This window comes from Lepidochelys kempii, chromosome 1 (assembly GCF_965140265.1).
Source record: "Lepidochelys kempii isolate rLepKem1 chromosome 1, rLepKem1.hap2, whole genome shotgun sequence".
In the NCBI taxonomy this organism is placed as follows: domain Eukaryota; kingdom Metazoa; phylum Chordata; order Testudines; family Cheloniidae; genus Lepidochelys; species Lepidochelys kempii.
Window position 1 is genome coordinate 274,169,800 of NC_133256.1, and position 17,834 is coordinate 274,187,633.

Sequence of the window (17,834 nt, forward strand, 5' to 3'; positions counted from 1 at the left end):
ATCTTCCAGGACGAATTCCTGTGGAAAATGTGGGGACAGTGTTCAGTATAGGGGCCCCCTGCTGCTGTTGGCTCTCCCCAAGGCATAGAAATCCAGAGGACAGGACAGCCATGAAACAATCAGTCATGCCTGACCCTGTGCTTACTCATCATTTTTTTGCTCCCGTGGGTTATATGCACTCGCTTTGGGCTGGGCAAATTATGCTATTGTGTAGACTGTGCTTCCCCTTAAGTACGGGGGAATCATTGCTCTGTCTGGTGTGAACAATGCTGCCTCTGTTAAGTGTTGCATTTTGCCTTTACAGATGTAACCTTGAGATCTCAGCCATCCGTGTTATCACCGGCCGAAAGACTCCAAAGAATCAGAAAGAGGCCATGTAGAAGCAAGGAAGACATGTTGCATGAAGTAATGCAGTAATGAAAATCATAAAGTGCAGGAGTGGCGGGACAGTGAAAAGAGGATCTGCCAGCAGCATGAGGAGCACTAGGGCAGCTCTCCACCATCAGGGCCACTCTCAATTTCGTGTCCTTGCTCCACAGGGTGGGGGCGAGCGCCTCACACAGTCCCATGAAAGTGGCTTTTCTCATCCGAAAGTTCTGCAGCCACTGCTTGTCATCCCAGACTTGCAAGACGATGTGATCCCACCACTCAGTGCTTGTTTCCCAAGCCCAAAAGCAGCGTTCCACAGTGGTGAGCATGTCCGTGAATGCCACAAGCAAACTCGTGACATATGTGTTACTCGAGTCAATATCGTCATCGGAGCCCTCACTGTCACTTTGGATCATAAGGAATAACTCGACTGCCAAACGTGACGTACTGGAAAGACTCATCAGCATACTCCTCAGCAGTTCGGTCTCCATTCCTGCAGACTGAAAGGGAAGACGGAGCGCGCAGTACAAAAAACGTTGAAAGATGGTGCCAAATGTGGACGGAAGCAGAGGGATTGCTGGGATTCAAACCGATGCATCACGGGGCATTGGGACAGGACCCAAACTGCCCCGCGTTCCCCTCCCCCTTCCCACAAGCCACAGCACCAGAATGGGAAGAGGTGCTCTGTGGGATAGCTGCCCATTATGCACCGCTCCCAATGCCGCTGCAAGTGCCGCAAATGTGGCCACGCCAGTGCGCTTGCAGCTGTCATTGTGGACAGACTGCAGCGCTTTCCCTACTGAGCTTTCCAAAGGTGGGTTTAACTCAAAGCGCTCTACATTTGCAAATGTAGCCATGCCCTTAGACACTTTTGAAAATATACCCAAAAACTAAGGGCATGGCTACACTTAAAACACTGTAGTGATGCAGCTGTGCTGCTAGAGTGCTTCAATGAAGACACCACTAAACCAATAGGGGAGCTTCTTCCTTAGGTTTCAGAGTGGTAGCCGTGTTAGTCTGTATCAGCAAAAAGAACGAGGCGTACTTGTGGCACCTTAGAGACTAACAAATGTATTTGAGCTTCAGCTTTCGTGGACTAAAACCCACTTCATCAGATGCATGCAGTGGAAAATAGAGTAGGAAGATACATATATACACAGAGAAAATGAAAAAATGGGTGTTGCCATACCCACTATAATGAGAGCAATCAGTTAAGGTGAGCTATTATCAGCAGGAGGAAAAAAAAAACCCTTTTGTATTGATAATCAGGATGGCCCATTCAGCTGTGAGTAACAATAGGAGGGAAAATAAGCATGGGGAAATAGTTGTACTTCGTGTAATGACCCATCCACTCCCAGTCTTTATTCAAGCCTAATTTAATGGTGTCCAGTTTGAAAATTAATTCCAATTCAGCAGTTTCTCCTTGGAGTCTGTTTTTGAAGTTTTTATGTGGTAGTATTGTGACTTTTAGGTGTGTAATCGAGCGACCAGGGAGATTGAAGTGTTCTCCAACTGGTTTTTGCATGTTATAATTCTTGATGTCTGATTTGTATCCATTTATTCTTTTACGTAGCCAATGTACATGGCAGAGGGGCATTGCTGGCACATATCACATTGTTAGATGTGCAGGTGAACGAGCCTCTGATAGTGTGGCTGATGTGATTAGGTCCTATGATGGTGTCCCCTGAATGTGGACAGAGTTGGCAACGTGCTTTGTTGCAAGGATAAGTTCCTGGGTTAGTGTTTTTGTTGTGGGTGTGTGGTCGCTGGTGAGTATTTGCTTCAGGTTGGGGGGCTGTTCCTAAGCAAGGACGGGCCTGTCTCCCAAGTTCGGTGAGAGTGAGGGATCATCCTTCAGAATAGCTTGTAGATCCTTGATGCGCTGGAGAGGTTTTAGTTGAAGGTGATGGCTAGTGGTGTTCTGTTATTTTCTTTGTTGGGCCTGTCCTGTAGTGGGTAACTTCTGGGTACTCTTCTGGCTCTGTCAATCTGTTTCTTCACATCACCAGGTGGGTATTGTAGTTGTAAGAACGCTTGATAGAGATCTTGTAGGTGTTTGGTTCTCTGTGTATATATATATCTTCCTATTGTATTTTCCACTGCATGCATCCAATGAAGTGGGTTTTAGTCCACGAAAGCTTATGCTCAAATAAATGTGTTAGTCTCTAAGGTGCCACAAATACTCTTCTTCCTTAGGTGTAATTTAATCAACCTCTGCTAGAGTTGATACAAAGGGAGAAGCTCTTCCATCGGCATAGCACTGTCTACACTGCGGGTTAGGTTGGTATAACTCCGTTGCTCAGGGGTGTGGATTTTTCACACTCTGAGCAACATAGTTATACCGATATTGAAATGACAATAAGTGGCTGCACTAATGAAAACAGATGATGAGATGGTCTGTTCAAATTACTTATTGCTGCGTTATTCATAAAAAGCAGTTTATTCATCAGTAATTGGGCTTTAGAATGAGCTACTACTCTGAAAAGTAATTAACACTAGCATCAGTTTTGAGGGATAGCTCAGTGGTTTGAGGATTGGTCTGCTAAACCCAGGGTTGTGAGTTGAATCCTTGAGGGGGCCATTTAGGGATGGGGCAAAAATTGGGGATTGGTCCTGCTTTGAGCAGGAGGTTGGACTAGATGACCTCCTGAGGTCCCTTCCAACCCTGATATTCTATGATTCTATCTCATGCATTCGATGACAGAAAGGTTATGAAGTACAGGAGCAGCTGAAAAGTTTTTTATTGTAGTGTAGACCAGGCCTAAGTCCCATTAATGTTCCACGAGAGGCTCCTAAATGATTTGGGTGCTTTTGAATTTTTTACCTTTAATATCCTAAGCCAGTGGTGGGCAACCTGCGGCCCATGGGCCGCACGCTGCCTGTCAGGATAATCCGCTGGTGGGCCATGAGACAGTTTGTTTACATTGACCATCCATAAGCATGGCCGCCCGTGGCTCCCAGTTCGTGGCTCCCAGTACATCATTCCCGGCCAATGGGAGCTGCGTGTCCCTGGACCACCCGAAGCAGGACTTCAGACTCCGGCCACAGGATCACCCCTCCCTACGCTGCCCCTGGCCCCTGCTGCCTCCTCCAATACCCAGCTGTACAGCCGGACCCCAGGCTCCAGCACCTCACTCCCACCTTCCCCCGTCACTCGACCACCACTGCCTCCTCCAGTCCCCCATCACCCCTGGCTCTCCTGCCTCCTAACCCACCTCCCCATCCAGCATTTTGTTTGTCCCCCAGCTTGCTGGGGATGAGTAAGTCTGCTGTGAAAAGTGATATTAACAAATATCACTTTTCATAGTAGCAGACTTACTAGCTAGCAAGTCTAAAAAAAAAAATTAACAAAAAAAGCAAAACATACAAAGCACCTTATTTGTGTTTCTAGTCTGTTTAGGTGCAGTAAAGAATAGAGACAACTGTCCATTATTTTTATTATTGAGTCTGCAAAAAACTCTACATAAATAAATTACAATGATTTGGACATGTATATGTGCATATTTATTTGTTTTTTCCTAAAGATAATTAAGTATTTTAAGAAAAACTGTCAGATAGGGCACCAGCAAGAGTTGGTGGCCTCAGAGTGTAGCCACAAAATTTTCTTGTGAGAATCCCCGATATGTATTATTTTTGTTGATATAAATTTCTATTAAAAAAAAAAATCTTGCTAAGCATTTTGTCTTCAGTGATATCTTGTGACAATGAGTTCCATGGGTTAATTGTACATTGTGTGAGAAAACTATTTCTTTTTATCAGTCTGAAATTTGTTTCCTTTCAGTTTCATTGTATGTTTCCTCTTCTTACATTTTAGAAATAGTCAGTTGAAACTCCCATCTCATCTGGTACTTTGTATACCTATCATGACCCCTCTTACTTGCCTCCTCTCTAAAGTAAACTAGACAAATATTTTCAATCTCATTTCAGAAAGTGTGCAAAGGGTAAGGTCTGTTATTTCAAACTTGGATGGAAATGTACAGTTGTTATTGCAGGAGTCTTTCCTCAAATTCATGCCATTAAAATGAAAATGGAAACTTTAGAGGTTTTCACAATGAAGTGTGGGTATATAAAATTTACCCTGAAGATTTATTTTAAAATCTGCTTTGTGATTTATTTGCATAACAGCATTAAGTTTCCCGAGGCCTATCCATTTGATTAAGTTTATCTGGCAATTGCAGGTAAAAAAGGAACAAGTAGGCCACTACATCACATCATACTTTAATAGTTACAATCAATTGATACTGTGAGGTGACTGCTGATTAATTTGGAAGTGTAAGAACAGCTGTAGATGTTTCCCAATTCCCATTTATCTTTGTAATGAGGAGAAAAGTAAGTGAGCAATATTAGAATGCTTCACATTGCAATATACAGCAGATAAAGTTGTTTAATGTTACCTTTGCCAACAAGGGAAAGAAGGAGGGAAAAACCCTTTATTTTAATACCTATTTTACTCTAAGAAATTCTCAGCAGTGGAATAGTAGTTCTGTGCCAAGACTGTCTTGCAGACATCTCAGGGGATTTGGAAAATATTTGTCACCATTTAAAGGTGAGGAAATCCCCACCTACAGCATATCAGTCTGGACCCAAAGTCAGTGTAAAGACTCCCATTGATTTCAGTGGGTTTTGGATCAGGCACCTAATACCCAGAGTAGATCCTGCTTCATGAAACTTCTCTTGGCAGCAGCCTCAGGAATCTGAGGGATTTTTTTCCTGTGTGTGTGTGTGTGTTAATTTAACCCACCCAAACAAGCTGTGACTCCAGTTCCTCTCTTTGTAGTCACAGCTCAGGGAGTTTACAGACCTGGGATTGAACTGAAAGTATGTGGGGCATTCCCAGGGCTGCCAGTAATAGGTAAACCATGGAATGGGCTCTAGCTTTATTTATTGCAGGCTGATGTGACTATCTCTTAGTAGGGAAAGGGAGTGTTTTATTCCAATGTCAAAAATGACAAAGCCCCTTCTAGATAAACCCATCACCCTACCTGATTACTCCTCTTGTTTAATACAAACACCAGCAGAAGTGGGACAGGGCTAAATTCAGGATGCCTGATTAACCACTACACCTACAGCTTGGTATAGTCCTTTGCAGTACTATAAAGTGAGTGTAAAATGCAATGAACTCAGAATGGAAACATTTTACACCTACTCAGTAATGGTGCAAATAACTGTACAAGCTACAGGGCAAAGGTTCATTCTCCCCTGCCTCCAGTACCCTCCACCATCAGTTCCCTATTTATACTGCTTTCTGCTTTAATAGGTTTGCCTTTCTACACTGTAATCCCCAGCGAAAGCCCATTGAAGTCAATGAGACCCATGTTTCCCCTTTCACAGCTTTATTACTAATCCTCTTTACTCATTAGTGCCCAGGTTTTTGGAACAAACAACAACTTTAACACATGCTTATTTCCCCTTTAACAAAGTCAGCCAAAAAGACAGGTTTCAGAGTAACAGCCGTGTTAGTCTGTATCTGCAGAAAGAAAAGGAGTACTTGTGGCACCTTAGAGACTAATCAATTTATTTGAGCATAAGCTTTCGTGAGATGCATCGGATGAAGTGAGCTGTAGCTCAGGAAAGCTTATGCTCAAATAAATTGGTTAGTCTCTAAGGTGCCACAAGTCCTCCTTTTCTTTCAGCCAAAAAGCTACACTATGTTGGAGGTCAGTGCGGTATTGCATTGTCCCTTTCTATTCTTCTGGCCACTCTCCCTTCCTAACAGCCCCCTTTTATGGCCCGATTTTCAAAGGTGCTGAGCACCTACAGTTCTCACGGGTTTCAGCTAAAATTGGGGGTTCTCAGCACTTTTGAAATTCAGGCCCTCTTGGGAAGTGTTATGAAGCCACAGGTGGCTGTTGAGTGAGGTTTGCAGATCAAAGTCTCTAAAGGTTTATATGCACCTAGCAAAGTATCCAATGTTTACCTAAAAGCACAGAGGGGCCAGAGAGGTAGCTGTGACCTACTTTGTCACCCTGAAATGAGAAGCAGCTACAGGTTGATTTGTAAGGCAGGTTATTATTATGCACTAGAACTGGTGGAAGAACTACTATCTGCCCTACATTAAGGCTCCTCTTTAGCTGCTGGACTTGACCTTAAGTGGCTGGAACTTGGTGGAGAAAGTTTGAATCCTTCTGTTGGGCGTTCTTGCCTCGCTCCCTCCTGGAGTCAAATCGCCTTTTCCCTTTGCTGATTGGTGCCTTAGCGGCTGGCAAGGCTGAAAGTTTAGCAAGTTCTGCAAATAACTTCACATCACAATAGAAAGTGGGTTGCTGGTTTTTTTTTCCCTTTTCCTGCTCATAAACGCCTCCTTGAAGATTGCAGCTGGGCAGGACTCCAAAGGTGCAGCAACAACAAGAAACCAGTAGTTCAGAGTTAGCAAATTGCACAACTTCCAGCCCATCGCTACGCTTGGTGACTACTAACAAGCTGGAGGAGGTGAGCGGGGGGGAAGAACACCCCAGCCTTGGTTTTGGACGCGTTGATGTCGTGCTTCGGCCGCTGGAGTGGCTATGGCTCCCTTTGGAAGGAATCTATTAAAGACCAGGCACAAAAGCAGGTAAAGAGTGAGTGTGTGGTCGCGCTGGGGCACTGGATGTGTCGTTTTGCAGTCAGGTAACTTCTCGGGGGAGTGCACGTTGCTGGGAAAAGTTGACACCCTCCCCCCGAAACTGTGACTTAGAAACTTTCCTAAGGGCTCGTGAGTCAGTTTAACGTGTTGGAGGGCTATTGATCCGCGTGTGCCAGAAGGGCTGCGTCTCCTTACTCCGATCTGTGCATATTTCACACCCGATGCCTAGTTTAAATCCCGGCCAACACTTTCAATAGGAAGGGCAAGCTCTAATTTAACAGATTCCCTAGCCTTGGGGGCCCTCAGTGCTCCCAGGCCAGCCAGGTGGTTTAAAATCTCGGGCACCTCGTTTGTAGCAGGCTGCAGATTAATAGGAGTGCAAAGGAATGATTGAAATCCGGATGTTAACGCTGCCATGCGTGGTGGTAGCTCATTGCAGCCAGGGTTAGAGCGCCTCTAATCAAGGCTGGAAAAAAAAAAAAAAAGTATCCGGCCCCTCTCCCGCACCAGGGCTTGCTTCTTGCTGCTGGAAGTTCAGAAGCAGTGGGAGTTGAGTGGGTTATTTGAAAGCGGTGTGTTGCTGCATCGACTTTCAGGCTCTGCTGTGGGGATATCGGTCTCCCTCCTCCCCCCCCCCCCCAGCTTTTTCCGAAGTTTGCCTGGATGTAGGAACTGGGTCCTGAAAACTTCCAAGGATCCCTCCCGTTTCTTAACACGTCCCTTTAACTGTAAGTTTGGGGTGGGGACGGGGGGTAGCATGGTGACTCGAATCTGGTACGTGGAGAATTGAGCGGCTTTTAGTGTCCCTCTCCCGCGCCCTGAATTTGGGACCCTCTTTTTGCTAAGAAAACTGTTTCTGATCAGCTCAGGTTCGCTGCTGCGAGTGCTAAGCATACAGGTTGATTTTGGCGCGCCCCCCGAATCAGACTTGCTTCTACATGCCATCTGCATAGACTGGAAGGGGAACTAAGCTTGCACAGTATGGAATTATGTAATTATTTTAAGTGCTAATATGGCACTAAAGATTTAAATGCAAGTTTTCATGGAGAGCACATGCTATTTCAGTCTCGAGTTGCTAATGACTCTACAGGTCTAGCTAATGCCATGCATAACTCGGTCACTAAAACGCCGGCTGTGAAAGCCTCTGTGGTTCTCTTTACTTCATGTTCTCCTGCATTTGGAATTTCGTTCATCGTGATCCTGATCCCTTCCTAGTGGGCAGGATTGGGCCCAAAATGTGACTGTATTTGTGGTTTCCTAACTTTATCTGAAGTAAGTTTATGGATTTTTTTTTTCTTTTTTGTTCATTGTTTCCATGCAGGGTTATGCCAAAGATTTATACTGAGATTGTGCGTACATTTTAGTGAATTATTAATTCAACAAATTAATGAAAGCAAATCACTCCATCAGCTAGGGCCTTCATTAACAATAGTATATTATTTTAGAATCACTAATAGCATGGGATACTGCCCACAAAAGTGTATGGGAACAGGACTATAATTAGTATTTTTCATAAGGGAATTTCGACCTTCTGGAAAGGTTGATATATTATTTTAGACCAAACTAAATGTACATAAAATTACTGTATTTTTCTTATACTTAAAAAAAAAAAAGAATTGTATTATATTGAAATCAATTAACTGAATAAATACATATACCCAGAAATACCCCTCCCTTTCATTCAGCTGTGAATCTCTTTCTGATTTAAAATACACCCCTTATGCTAATTATGTCCATTTTTTACAGAATGAAGGTCAATATAGAAAGCGTTTTAGTGTGAATTACAATGAAAAGCTGAGGGGAATCTCCAAAAACTTGAGACAAGCTTTTTTTTTTACTTCCAGTTTCTCTCTGAAAAGGGCATATCAATTCTGACTGGTACAGGTGTTTTAATGGAAGATGAGGGGGAGGAGGAGGGGATGTAGAAGTCCTGTCCATGTATAATAAGGGTTGGGGTAGGGGAGAGAAGTGGTTCTTTTAAAAACTTCCCTAACTGCATTTTCAAACAGTGGAACCTAAGTGTATATGTTTAAACTTCTCTCTTAGAACAGATTTGTACTTGAGAATTCAAGGTTAGCTCGTAGAGATGGTAAATGGGTTCTGCCATCTTTGCCAGCTTATTTCAAACCTTACACTGAACTGAAAGTGCCATTCAAGCTTGACATTGGGAGGCAGTGTTATCCGGTGGTTAGAGCAGGATATACAGTGCATCTGGGCAGAGCTAGCATAGGCTACAGTTTCCAAAAGCATCTACATAACTTAGGAATCTTAGCCCAATTGACTTTCAATGAGACTAAGGCTCCTAAGTGCCTATGGGCCATATTTTAAAAGATAGGTACCTAGGAGAATTTTCAATAGCATCTAGATGTTTAAATCACCTTGAATGAATTAGGCGCCTAAATGCCTTTAACATCTGGCCTTAAATGACTTTTGAAACTGAGTCTTAGGCTCGTAAGTCACATAGGTACTTTTGAAAATTGCTGGCTCTGTCACTACCATATCCATCACTCCAGAATTCCTTGCCCACTTCATACCAAGAAAGATTCAATCATATTTTCTCATTCATCGAGGCCGGTCCCCTTGATTTTTCAGAGCAAACTCAACTACCTCATAGATCTAGCATGCCATCTAATTTCACAAATTGTTTATTTTTAGACCAGGCATGGAGGTGAGGGTCCCTCGCCCTCATGCAGATCTCCTGCAAGTGCCAATCTATATTGCTAGGCGCAAACAGCCAGAGCAATATCTTTGGAGCTGTCTGCATAACTCAGCCATAATGGCCTTAAGTTTGCTACAACCATTTGTGTTTTATTTACATACACACACTGTTGCTTGCTGATTGGACATTACTATTACAAATCCGTTATTTATATTTATTGCTTTTGCTCTTGCTTCATGAACATTTCCATGTCTATTGCTCATTTCTGAGCCCTGCACCGGTAGCCACTGAGTTCATGCAGGCAAAGCCACTCTGCTGATCAGATTTAGCCTGTTCTCTGCCCTGAGCGATGATTGGCTGTTCAGCATTGGGCTCTGATGTGGGAATGGAGGCAAGCCAAGCATGCAGTCCTTACTGAATGGCCCTTCCCAATTAATACCCAACTAGCCCCTGAGGACTCGCTGCGGGGCAGGATAGCCAGTTAGGTCAAAGACTTGGTTTAAGCAATACCCATTTGGCACTGACTCTAGATCCCCACTGCCTCTCCTCTACTGGCTTCACACTGAACCTGTTCAGATCCTGATACCAACTGCTTATATTTTCCCCAGGTCTATAAGTCAGTGTGATGCAGTACATACTAAGCCTTGGTGAAGGGACACTCGAAATGCTCAGCATTTGGGTTTGGATTGGCTAAGAACTCAGTTCCAATGATGATCTGAATTATCGCAACCTCATATAAATCGGGCTGGAAGTCTCATGAGAACATATACACAATGTCTGACACTTCCCTTCTTGGATGGGGTTACCATGAGAGCAGACTATCTTGTGCCATTTTGGCACTTCTTGTTCCAATCCCACCTGGACTCTGGAGTGTGTGTTTGGGGGCTTATTCAGAACCTAAAATTGAATTCAGGTTCAGTTTTAGAAATGGGAAGATATTCAGGGTGGTGACATAGTATATTTTCCAAATTAGTGTTGTCCATGACTACATGCAAGTTCTTTGAGGCAGGGGCTGTCTTTTTGTTTTGTGTTTGTACAGTGTCTAGTATAATGAGGTTCTGATCCAGGACCAGGCTCCTAGGCATTATGGTAATACAAATTAATATTAATGATGTTGCTCTGCCGTCAGAGAAAGGAACGTCTTTTTGGCCCCAAGCTCACATATTATAATTTATTTTCTGGTCCAACTTGTCTGCTTTGTCGCAAGAACCAATCTGGTTGCAAATATTTTGTAGTGATCCCTGTACATGGCTGCCTGCTTCACTTTCAGGAAGAGCTATATGTCTGGCAAAACACTAGCTTTATTTCTAAAGAGTTAATTATCTACTGTTCTGGGAGAGTAGACTGAAATTGTAGTGGAGTAAATGGAATGACTAATAGACTTGTGTGTAATACTATACCTTCTGGAGGAAGAACAATACTTAAGCAAAGTTGAAACGAATCTGAAACACCAGTATAATGTTCCGTGGGGGTGAGAAAACACTGCAGATGAAGAAAAATGTTTTCAATGGAACAAAAGACCAATCTTGTTGATAAATTATTTTTATTGCACTGGTGAGAAATTAGAATTTCATGTGTATGAATGGAAAAAGGGGATCAACTGTGCTGCTGAACATGGAATGACTTCAGTATAGAGAAGTAGATTTTCAGTGGCAGGATGGATTTTAACTCTGTATCCTCCATAAAAGTCACATTAGTGACAGGGCTAAATCTCATAGAATGGTCTGAAAACGTATCCTCAGACCCTTTTGCCCGAGCTCCAACATTCTTAGTTTGTTTTCTTTGAATTTATATGTTGAATAATAATAAAATATGCAAAACAGATGGAAGTACTTTACAAACATTATTATTTTAAAATAACCTGCAAACATTAAATAATAAATGCTGTACAAACATTTATTAATTCTTACAACATCCTTGTATGGGAAGGAGGTGAGTACTAATTCATATTGATACTTCACTGATGAGGCAAAAGGTAAAGTGATTTGCCATAGACCACACAGCAAGTTAGTATCGGTACTGGAGTGTAGGACTTTCTGGTTCCCAGTCACATGTTCAAATGGCTGGACTGTTGTCACTATTGTTGTTGTTATTAAGGTAGTTCCTAGGAATCAATGAATGAATGATCAGGGCCCCATAGTGCTAGATCCTGAATAGGCACATAATAAAGAAGACCATCCTTGCCACAGAAATTTTACAATCTAGGGGCCTTTGTTGAAGTCTATCAGTATTAGACAGAATGCAACAGGTGGACAAAACAGACAAGTCTTGTATTGGAGTACGTATAGTTTTAAAAAAACAATAACATGTAAGTCTCAAGTAGGTAAGCAGCTGCAATACAGACAAATGCTGTACAGCATTCTCGTGAATCCCTGTCAGCCCACCTCCTTCCTGACCTTGTTGGTCCCTGCTATTCCAGTCCTATGTCTCTGATGAGAAAAGACTGTCACAGGTTGGGCAAAATACTTGTCACAAAAATGTTGCTGATGACATTTGCCTTTCATCTTCTGGAAAACTGCAGAATTCCTGCACTTGTAAAGCATTGGAGAATTTTCACCCAATACTTTCTACTTTTGTGTATGTGAGATATAGAAGTTAAGGCCAAGACATATTCAGAAATGACTAGTGATTTTGGCTGCTCAACTTTTTGGATGCCCAATCTGAGACTGTTTAAAGGGGACTGATTTTCAGAAAATGCCGCACAACTTCTGAAAACTAGGCCCCATAAGATTGTCTCCGGTTGGGTGCCCACAGTCACCAGTCACCTTTGAATATCTTGGCCTGACTTGCCTACAGGGCATTGCTACCTAGATAATGGGATGTGGAGTAAGGAGACTTGAGTTTTACTCCTGGTAATGTCACTGACTTGCTTTGTGACCTTCAGCAGTTGATAATCTCCCTGAGCTTCACAGTTCCTCCCTGTAAATTGAGGGTTGTGCCATGTGCCTGCCTCAGAGGGGCATAACTAAACCATGTGTCATCTATAGAATTGCAAAGAGTGAGAGCCACCCAGGAGGAGAGGGGGAATCTAGAATCTCAGCATTCGTTGTGCTGAGCCTTGTGCTCAGTCCCCTGCACCATGCTGCCTACAGGACATCCCATAACACACACGTGAGAATTCGCAGCTGGCTGTTTTGATTTTTCATCTTCTTCACTGAGAAGCTTTCAGTCTTCTGAAGTTCCACAAGACATTAAAAGTGGGGGTGGGGGAAGGGCTGTGAAATCACTCAAAAGGAAATAATTAAAATTGCCACATGGCTCGAATAGATTGGATGGCAGTTGTATGAGGTGAATGTACAGAGGAAAGATGAGCTCAGGGCCAGCTGTGTTCAAATAAACATGTAAGGCCTTAATTTTCAATCACAAATCTCTGCATTAATGACTTCCTGACATAATAAAACTAAACCCCTTATACTCTGGGGGCACAGAGAAAGCACCCCAGCTGTCGGACTGAAAGGTTCTTTTTCCACTGTGCTCTTTGATATACTTCTCAAATGCCCCTCATTTCCAGAGATGACTTTCATTTGTTACTTATGCACTACACAAATTCAGGGTCAACTCATTTTATTGTTGAAAGTCAGAAGTCAAGAATAATTTAACTGGGATTACAGACAGCATTACTTACAGTCAGGGGATGAACCCTACTGCATTTTAATGTGGCTGCATGAATAAATTTTTTTATGCCCCCTCGTGTGGAGTCTTTGGGTAAGTCTACGTGGCAGCTGTAAATGTAATTCCCAGCTCAAAGTGACATACGTGTGCTAGCTGTGACTGGGTTAGCATGCTAAAAATAGCAGTGCAGGTGGTGGTGTGGGCTAGCTACCAGAGCTCCTTACAGACGGTCTCAGACTCTACTGTACTCAGGGGCTAGACCAAGGTGCCTCCACGGCTACATTGCTGCTGTTAGCAGGCTAGTTCAATCAAAGCTATGTCTACCTGAGCTGGAAACTGCACCTCCAGCTGTAGTGTAGACCTACCCTTTGTCACACATGTGGGCTTTGGATTGATGAGAGGCATTATCTTTGGAGTTTACTTATCCTGGGTAGGAAGTTGAGACTACCAACTTGTAACCTTAGGTAGGATTGACATCCATACCATCATTGTCTGTGTCACACTTGAAGTAGTCAGCTACATTATTAAAAAATAGAATAATGTTAGAAACAAGATTATTTTTTATAGAGATGGGACATTGCCATGAGTGGGTAGCTATGTAATATATTAATTTACTACAGATCTGTTTTGGGGTTCAGAGTCTGGAACCTGCTTTTTGCTTGAGGTCCCTATTCTCTACACCTATATACTCTCACTCACTCATGTTTAAAATAATTGCGTTATGGATGTCCCAATCAGAGAGAAAATGTCATTGCCTTCCTTGACAGGTACAATATATTTATTTTGCTTCTTTTTAAGAAAATAAAATTGATGTAAGGGTTGCATTAAATAAGGAAAAATGTAACATACCTCTTGGTCAGGCATAAAATCAAGGTTTGAAAAATGGAATAATCAGTTTGCTGTGAGATAATTATGTGAAAACTTGGTCTATCAATATGTCTACTTTCTTTTAATCTTCACCGGTTCAATGACCTCAGTGGAATTGTGCATATGAGTCAGGCTTACTCATGTGAGTAAAGTTTTGCAGGATCTGCTCTTAGGCCCTGAATCTGTGTAGAAAGATCCCTTCATCCATGTGGAACAAGTTGTAGGACTGAGGCCTTATTTTGCTTTTTGCCAGCCTCATCCAAGTCCAACATACAAATATTTTGGTTTAGTGGCAGTTTCCACATATGTAAGCACTTTAAAGTTCAAAAGTATTCAAAACTATGTGTGTGACACTGATTTGACAGTTAATTTCATGCCTCATTTATGAAAGGAAGTGATCAGATTCTGTTTACTGATTAAAGTGTGGCTTAGTAATAATTTGTAAGTAAGGGGTCATGGCATATTGGTTTTTGGTTGTTCTTGTTTCTGTGGGCTTTATTATTTGTAGGCTGATGTGCTGAAATGTTGCTTTGTTGTTTTGAAGAAGTAGAATCCACTATTGGACAATATGTGTCAACAGGCTTTCTGCATGCTGACAACTAAGCTACTTGCAGCATAAGGCCATTTTCTGCAGCAGTCAGGGCAGTTTCACTATTAAAATCTTGTCATACCAAACACCTCACTACAATGGTCAACCCCAAATTCTTAACAGAAATTTGAGACCTGCTGACTTTGGTGTAGTCTCCCAGGCTTTGGTACTGGGAGACTTCAATTTCCTTATACGGCAGAAGTCATCTTCATTTACTTGTGAGTTCACAGATGTTAAAGTTACCACGCATGTTTCTTAAGTTATTACGAGGAGCAGGCAAAGAGTAGTTGTATGTTTGACCTTGCTTTGGGACTGAACTAGAATTCTGGACCTTTATTTTTTTTCCACAGTCAGACCATCATCTTACGCAGTTGAATATTGAAGCAGTAAAATGCTTTTCAAAGGGGAAACTTTGATGGTCCAGCATCAGTGCTTACCAGTCACAGAAGAAGATTGGCAAAGTTTTTGTACTCACTGTCACAGTCCAGGGCAACTGCCCATGTATTTCCCCTCTACAATCCAGCCAAAGGCTCACGCTTTCCGGTTCCCAGCCATCACCTCTCTTGGACAGAGACACGTGTCTCTCCCTCTGACTGGCATATTTCCAGGTTTGCATGGTATTTCCAGGTTCCCTGCCGCCTACACTGTGAATTTCCAAGGAAGGCAGATTCCTCAGTGGGCCTGCTTTGCCTTCCTTCCTCAGAGGCTGTAAACAGCACAATTGCCACAGTTAATTTACCACACAGCTCTTTCTAAGCAAACATACATTCTTAAAATGAAAGCATACAGAGAGAACATACTAAAAACAATAAAAGAACATGCATGCTAATAAGTTTACCTCCACAATTGCTCTTGTTGGTGTCAGTCCTCCTAACTCTTCCTTAAGGTTTGGGACCCTCCATGCTGGATCAGAATGAAGGCCCCTGGTCAGTTTAAACTCAGGCTATTTATCCAAATGTCCTTTCTATGTCTACTGGTCTCTAGAGAATCCAGATTGAACACAAGCGTCTCCATGAGGTGGTACCTCTCTGTAGGTGTTACCAGTGAATTTGCCAAATCATCTTCCACTCTTCTTAGTTCCTGAAGGGGCTGTGGATACCTTCCCCAGGGAATTGCATACATTCCTTGGCCCAAAATGACACTAACTTAATGCAATAAGTTCTCCCAAAGATATTGTAGGAAATTGTCATACTTGATATGTTGTCAGTCTTATGATTTTTATATCTCTATCTAGAGAGAGAGAGAGAGAGCCTTACTATATATATTTATTTTTGTTCCACTGCTATTGATGAGCTGGTATATCAGTGACATTCTTATAGAACTTATTGGTTAACTGGTATGCTTACATGAAGCATTTAGGCAGGAGACTGCCATTAGTGAAGGAAAATTAGCTTCTAGCCCCACTGTTCAGAATCTTTTTATACCCAGTGTCTTCTCTGGCCTCCTTTATTCTGAGGGGAAAGAACTAACCAAAGGAAATTGTCTGAAGCTGTCCACGATCCAGTTAATATTGATGAGAATGGTTGCACTCTAACAAATTTTAGCAATCTTAGTGTGAATTCTTCATAGATGAGCAGATGGTTGACAATACTGTTATAAAATGTCAAAGAATTAGGCAAACTCCCAGCTACTCTTAGATAAATTTCAGGTTGTTACTCTTTCCAAGTTCTAGGAGATCCTAGCTGAGCTCAGCTACATTTGGGTTTCACCCATTTAATTCCTGATTGGTGGAGGCCTGTGGGGAGGTCCCAAGTCAAGTCTTAATGGAGATAGCTAATGCCTTACTTTGGGAGGGCAGGACACTCCCAACTTTTATATATACAGAGCCTCTATAACGTCTCATGATGTGGACATACTGGCTAGTTCCTCACCAATCTCACTTTTAGAGGGAGCTCTTGAATGAGGATTGGATTTATTGTACAACTTTTAGTCAGGCATTAGGCATTCTTGTGGTACTGAAACAGGCCATTCCCTATGAAGCTGCTGAAGAGCCATAATGTGGGTTTTCCTCAATATACTGAAGATATTCAGTACTGCTTCCTTTCCCATCAATCCATCATGGACTATTTCTTGGCTATTTGAGTGTTTAGACAGCACTTCTCTTTGGATGACAGTTGGTTAATACTCTGCAAGATTGAAGTGATACTCATGTTGCTAGAGAAGTGTTTTGAGAAGCTTTTTGGCAGTTTGTGCATGCCCACTATGCAGGAAATATGGCTGCTACTTGAGACTATTGTGGAATTTGGTTGTCATCTCAGAATAGAGGCTTAATTCCAAATAATGCAAAAATTATGCCTAATTTTATCAGACGCTTATTTCACTACAGTAATTCATGTCTCAGGCTCATCTAGAGTAGACCACTGCCATGCCCTTGTAAATAGACTTTCTTTGAAATTGAACTACTTGGAGCATAGCTACTTGTATGTTTCTTAAGGGGTTGATTTTAAGGGCCTTATTCAAAGCCTCTAGAAGTCAATGTAAAATTCTGAGAGACTTCAATGGACTTTGAATCGGGACTTATTATAGGAGAGAAGGAATTTGTTATAACACCTGCACTACTTACTAGTACCCCAAAGTGTACAATTCAGAGTCACACCTGTACTATAACATTTAGTTCTGGAATGTGCTTTATTAAGCTGGCTGATCTTTACTTTCATTATTGCTCAATAGGTGCCTTGTTAATGTGTTCAATACGAAAAATTAAACACCTGAATTTGGTAAGCAAATAGAAGATGAAATGTTCAATGATCGGGTATTGAAATGTTTGATCTATGTTGTTATCTTTAATGCAATAGTTACGTGATCTTGTATCTAAATCTTTTATTATGGATTCTGCTGTTATACTTGGAGCTGATACTTCTATAAAGGGCTACCATCAATATTTGGAGGCCAAAAGTGTAACTTAATAATAATCACAGCCTAAATAATTTTTTAATCACCGAACTAATGGCAAGAAATCAGGGGCTCCCTCTAGTACAGTGGTCCCTAAACTGTTGGGTGCCCCCCTCTAGAAGTAATGTTCAGAGGGGCATGGTGGAATCTGGGCTAGCCTCCAATGGGGGCAGGGAGAGAGCACCACCCAGTCTTGCTCTGCCCCCAGCTCTGCTCCCAGCCCCAGCCAAGCTACCGATCCACTCCCAGCCCCAGCTTCAGCCTTGCCCCCAGCCTCGGCCCAC

General features: G+C 42.4%; 1 protein-coding gene across 2 annotated transcripts in view; it reads left to right on the top strand.

Annotated features, from left to right (window-relative positions):
• Positions 1-6,651: 6,651 nt before the first annotated feature.
• RASSF9 (Ras association domain family member 9) overlaps positions 6,652-17,834 on the top strand; it is a 33,935-nt gene continuing 22,752 nt past the window's right edge. The window contains exon 1 of one of the 2 annotated variants that reach the window (XM_073327609.1): positions 6,652-6,919. In XM_073327609.1, coding sequence (XP_073183710.1) covers positions 6,873-6,919 — 47 coding nt within the window. In that variant the 5' untranslated portion in view covers positions 6,652-6,872. Of the gene's footprint in view, positions 6,920-7,611; positions 7,660-17,834 lie in introns of those variants that run through there. The other variant, XM_073327610.1, reaches the window with a different exon arrangement.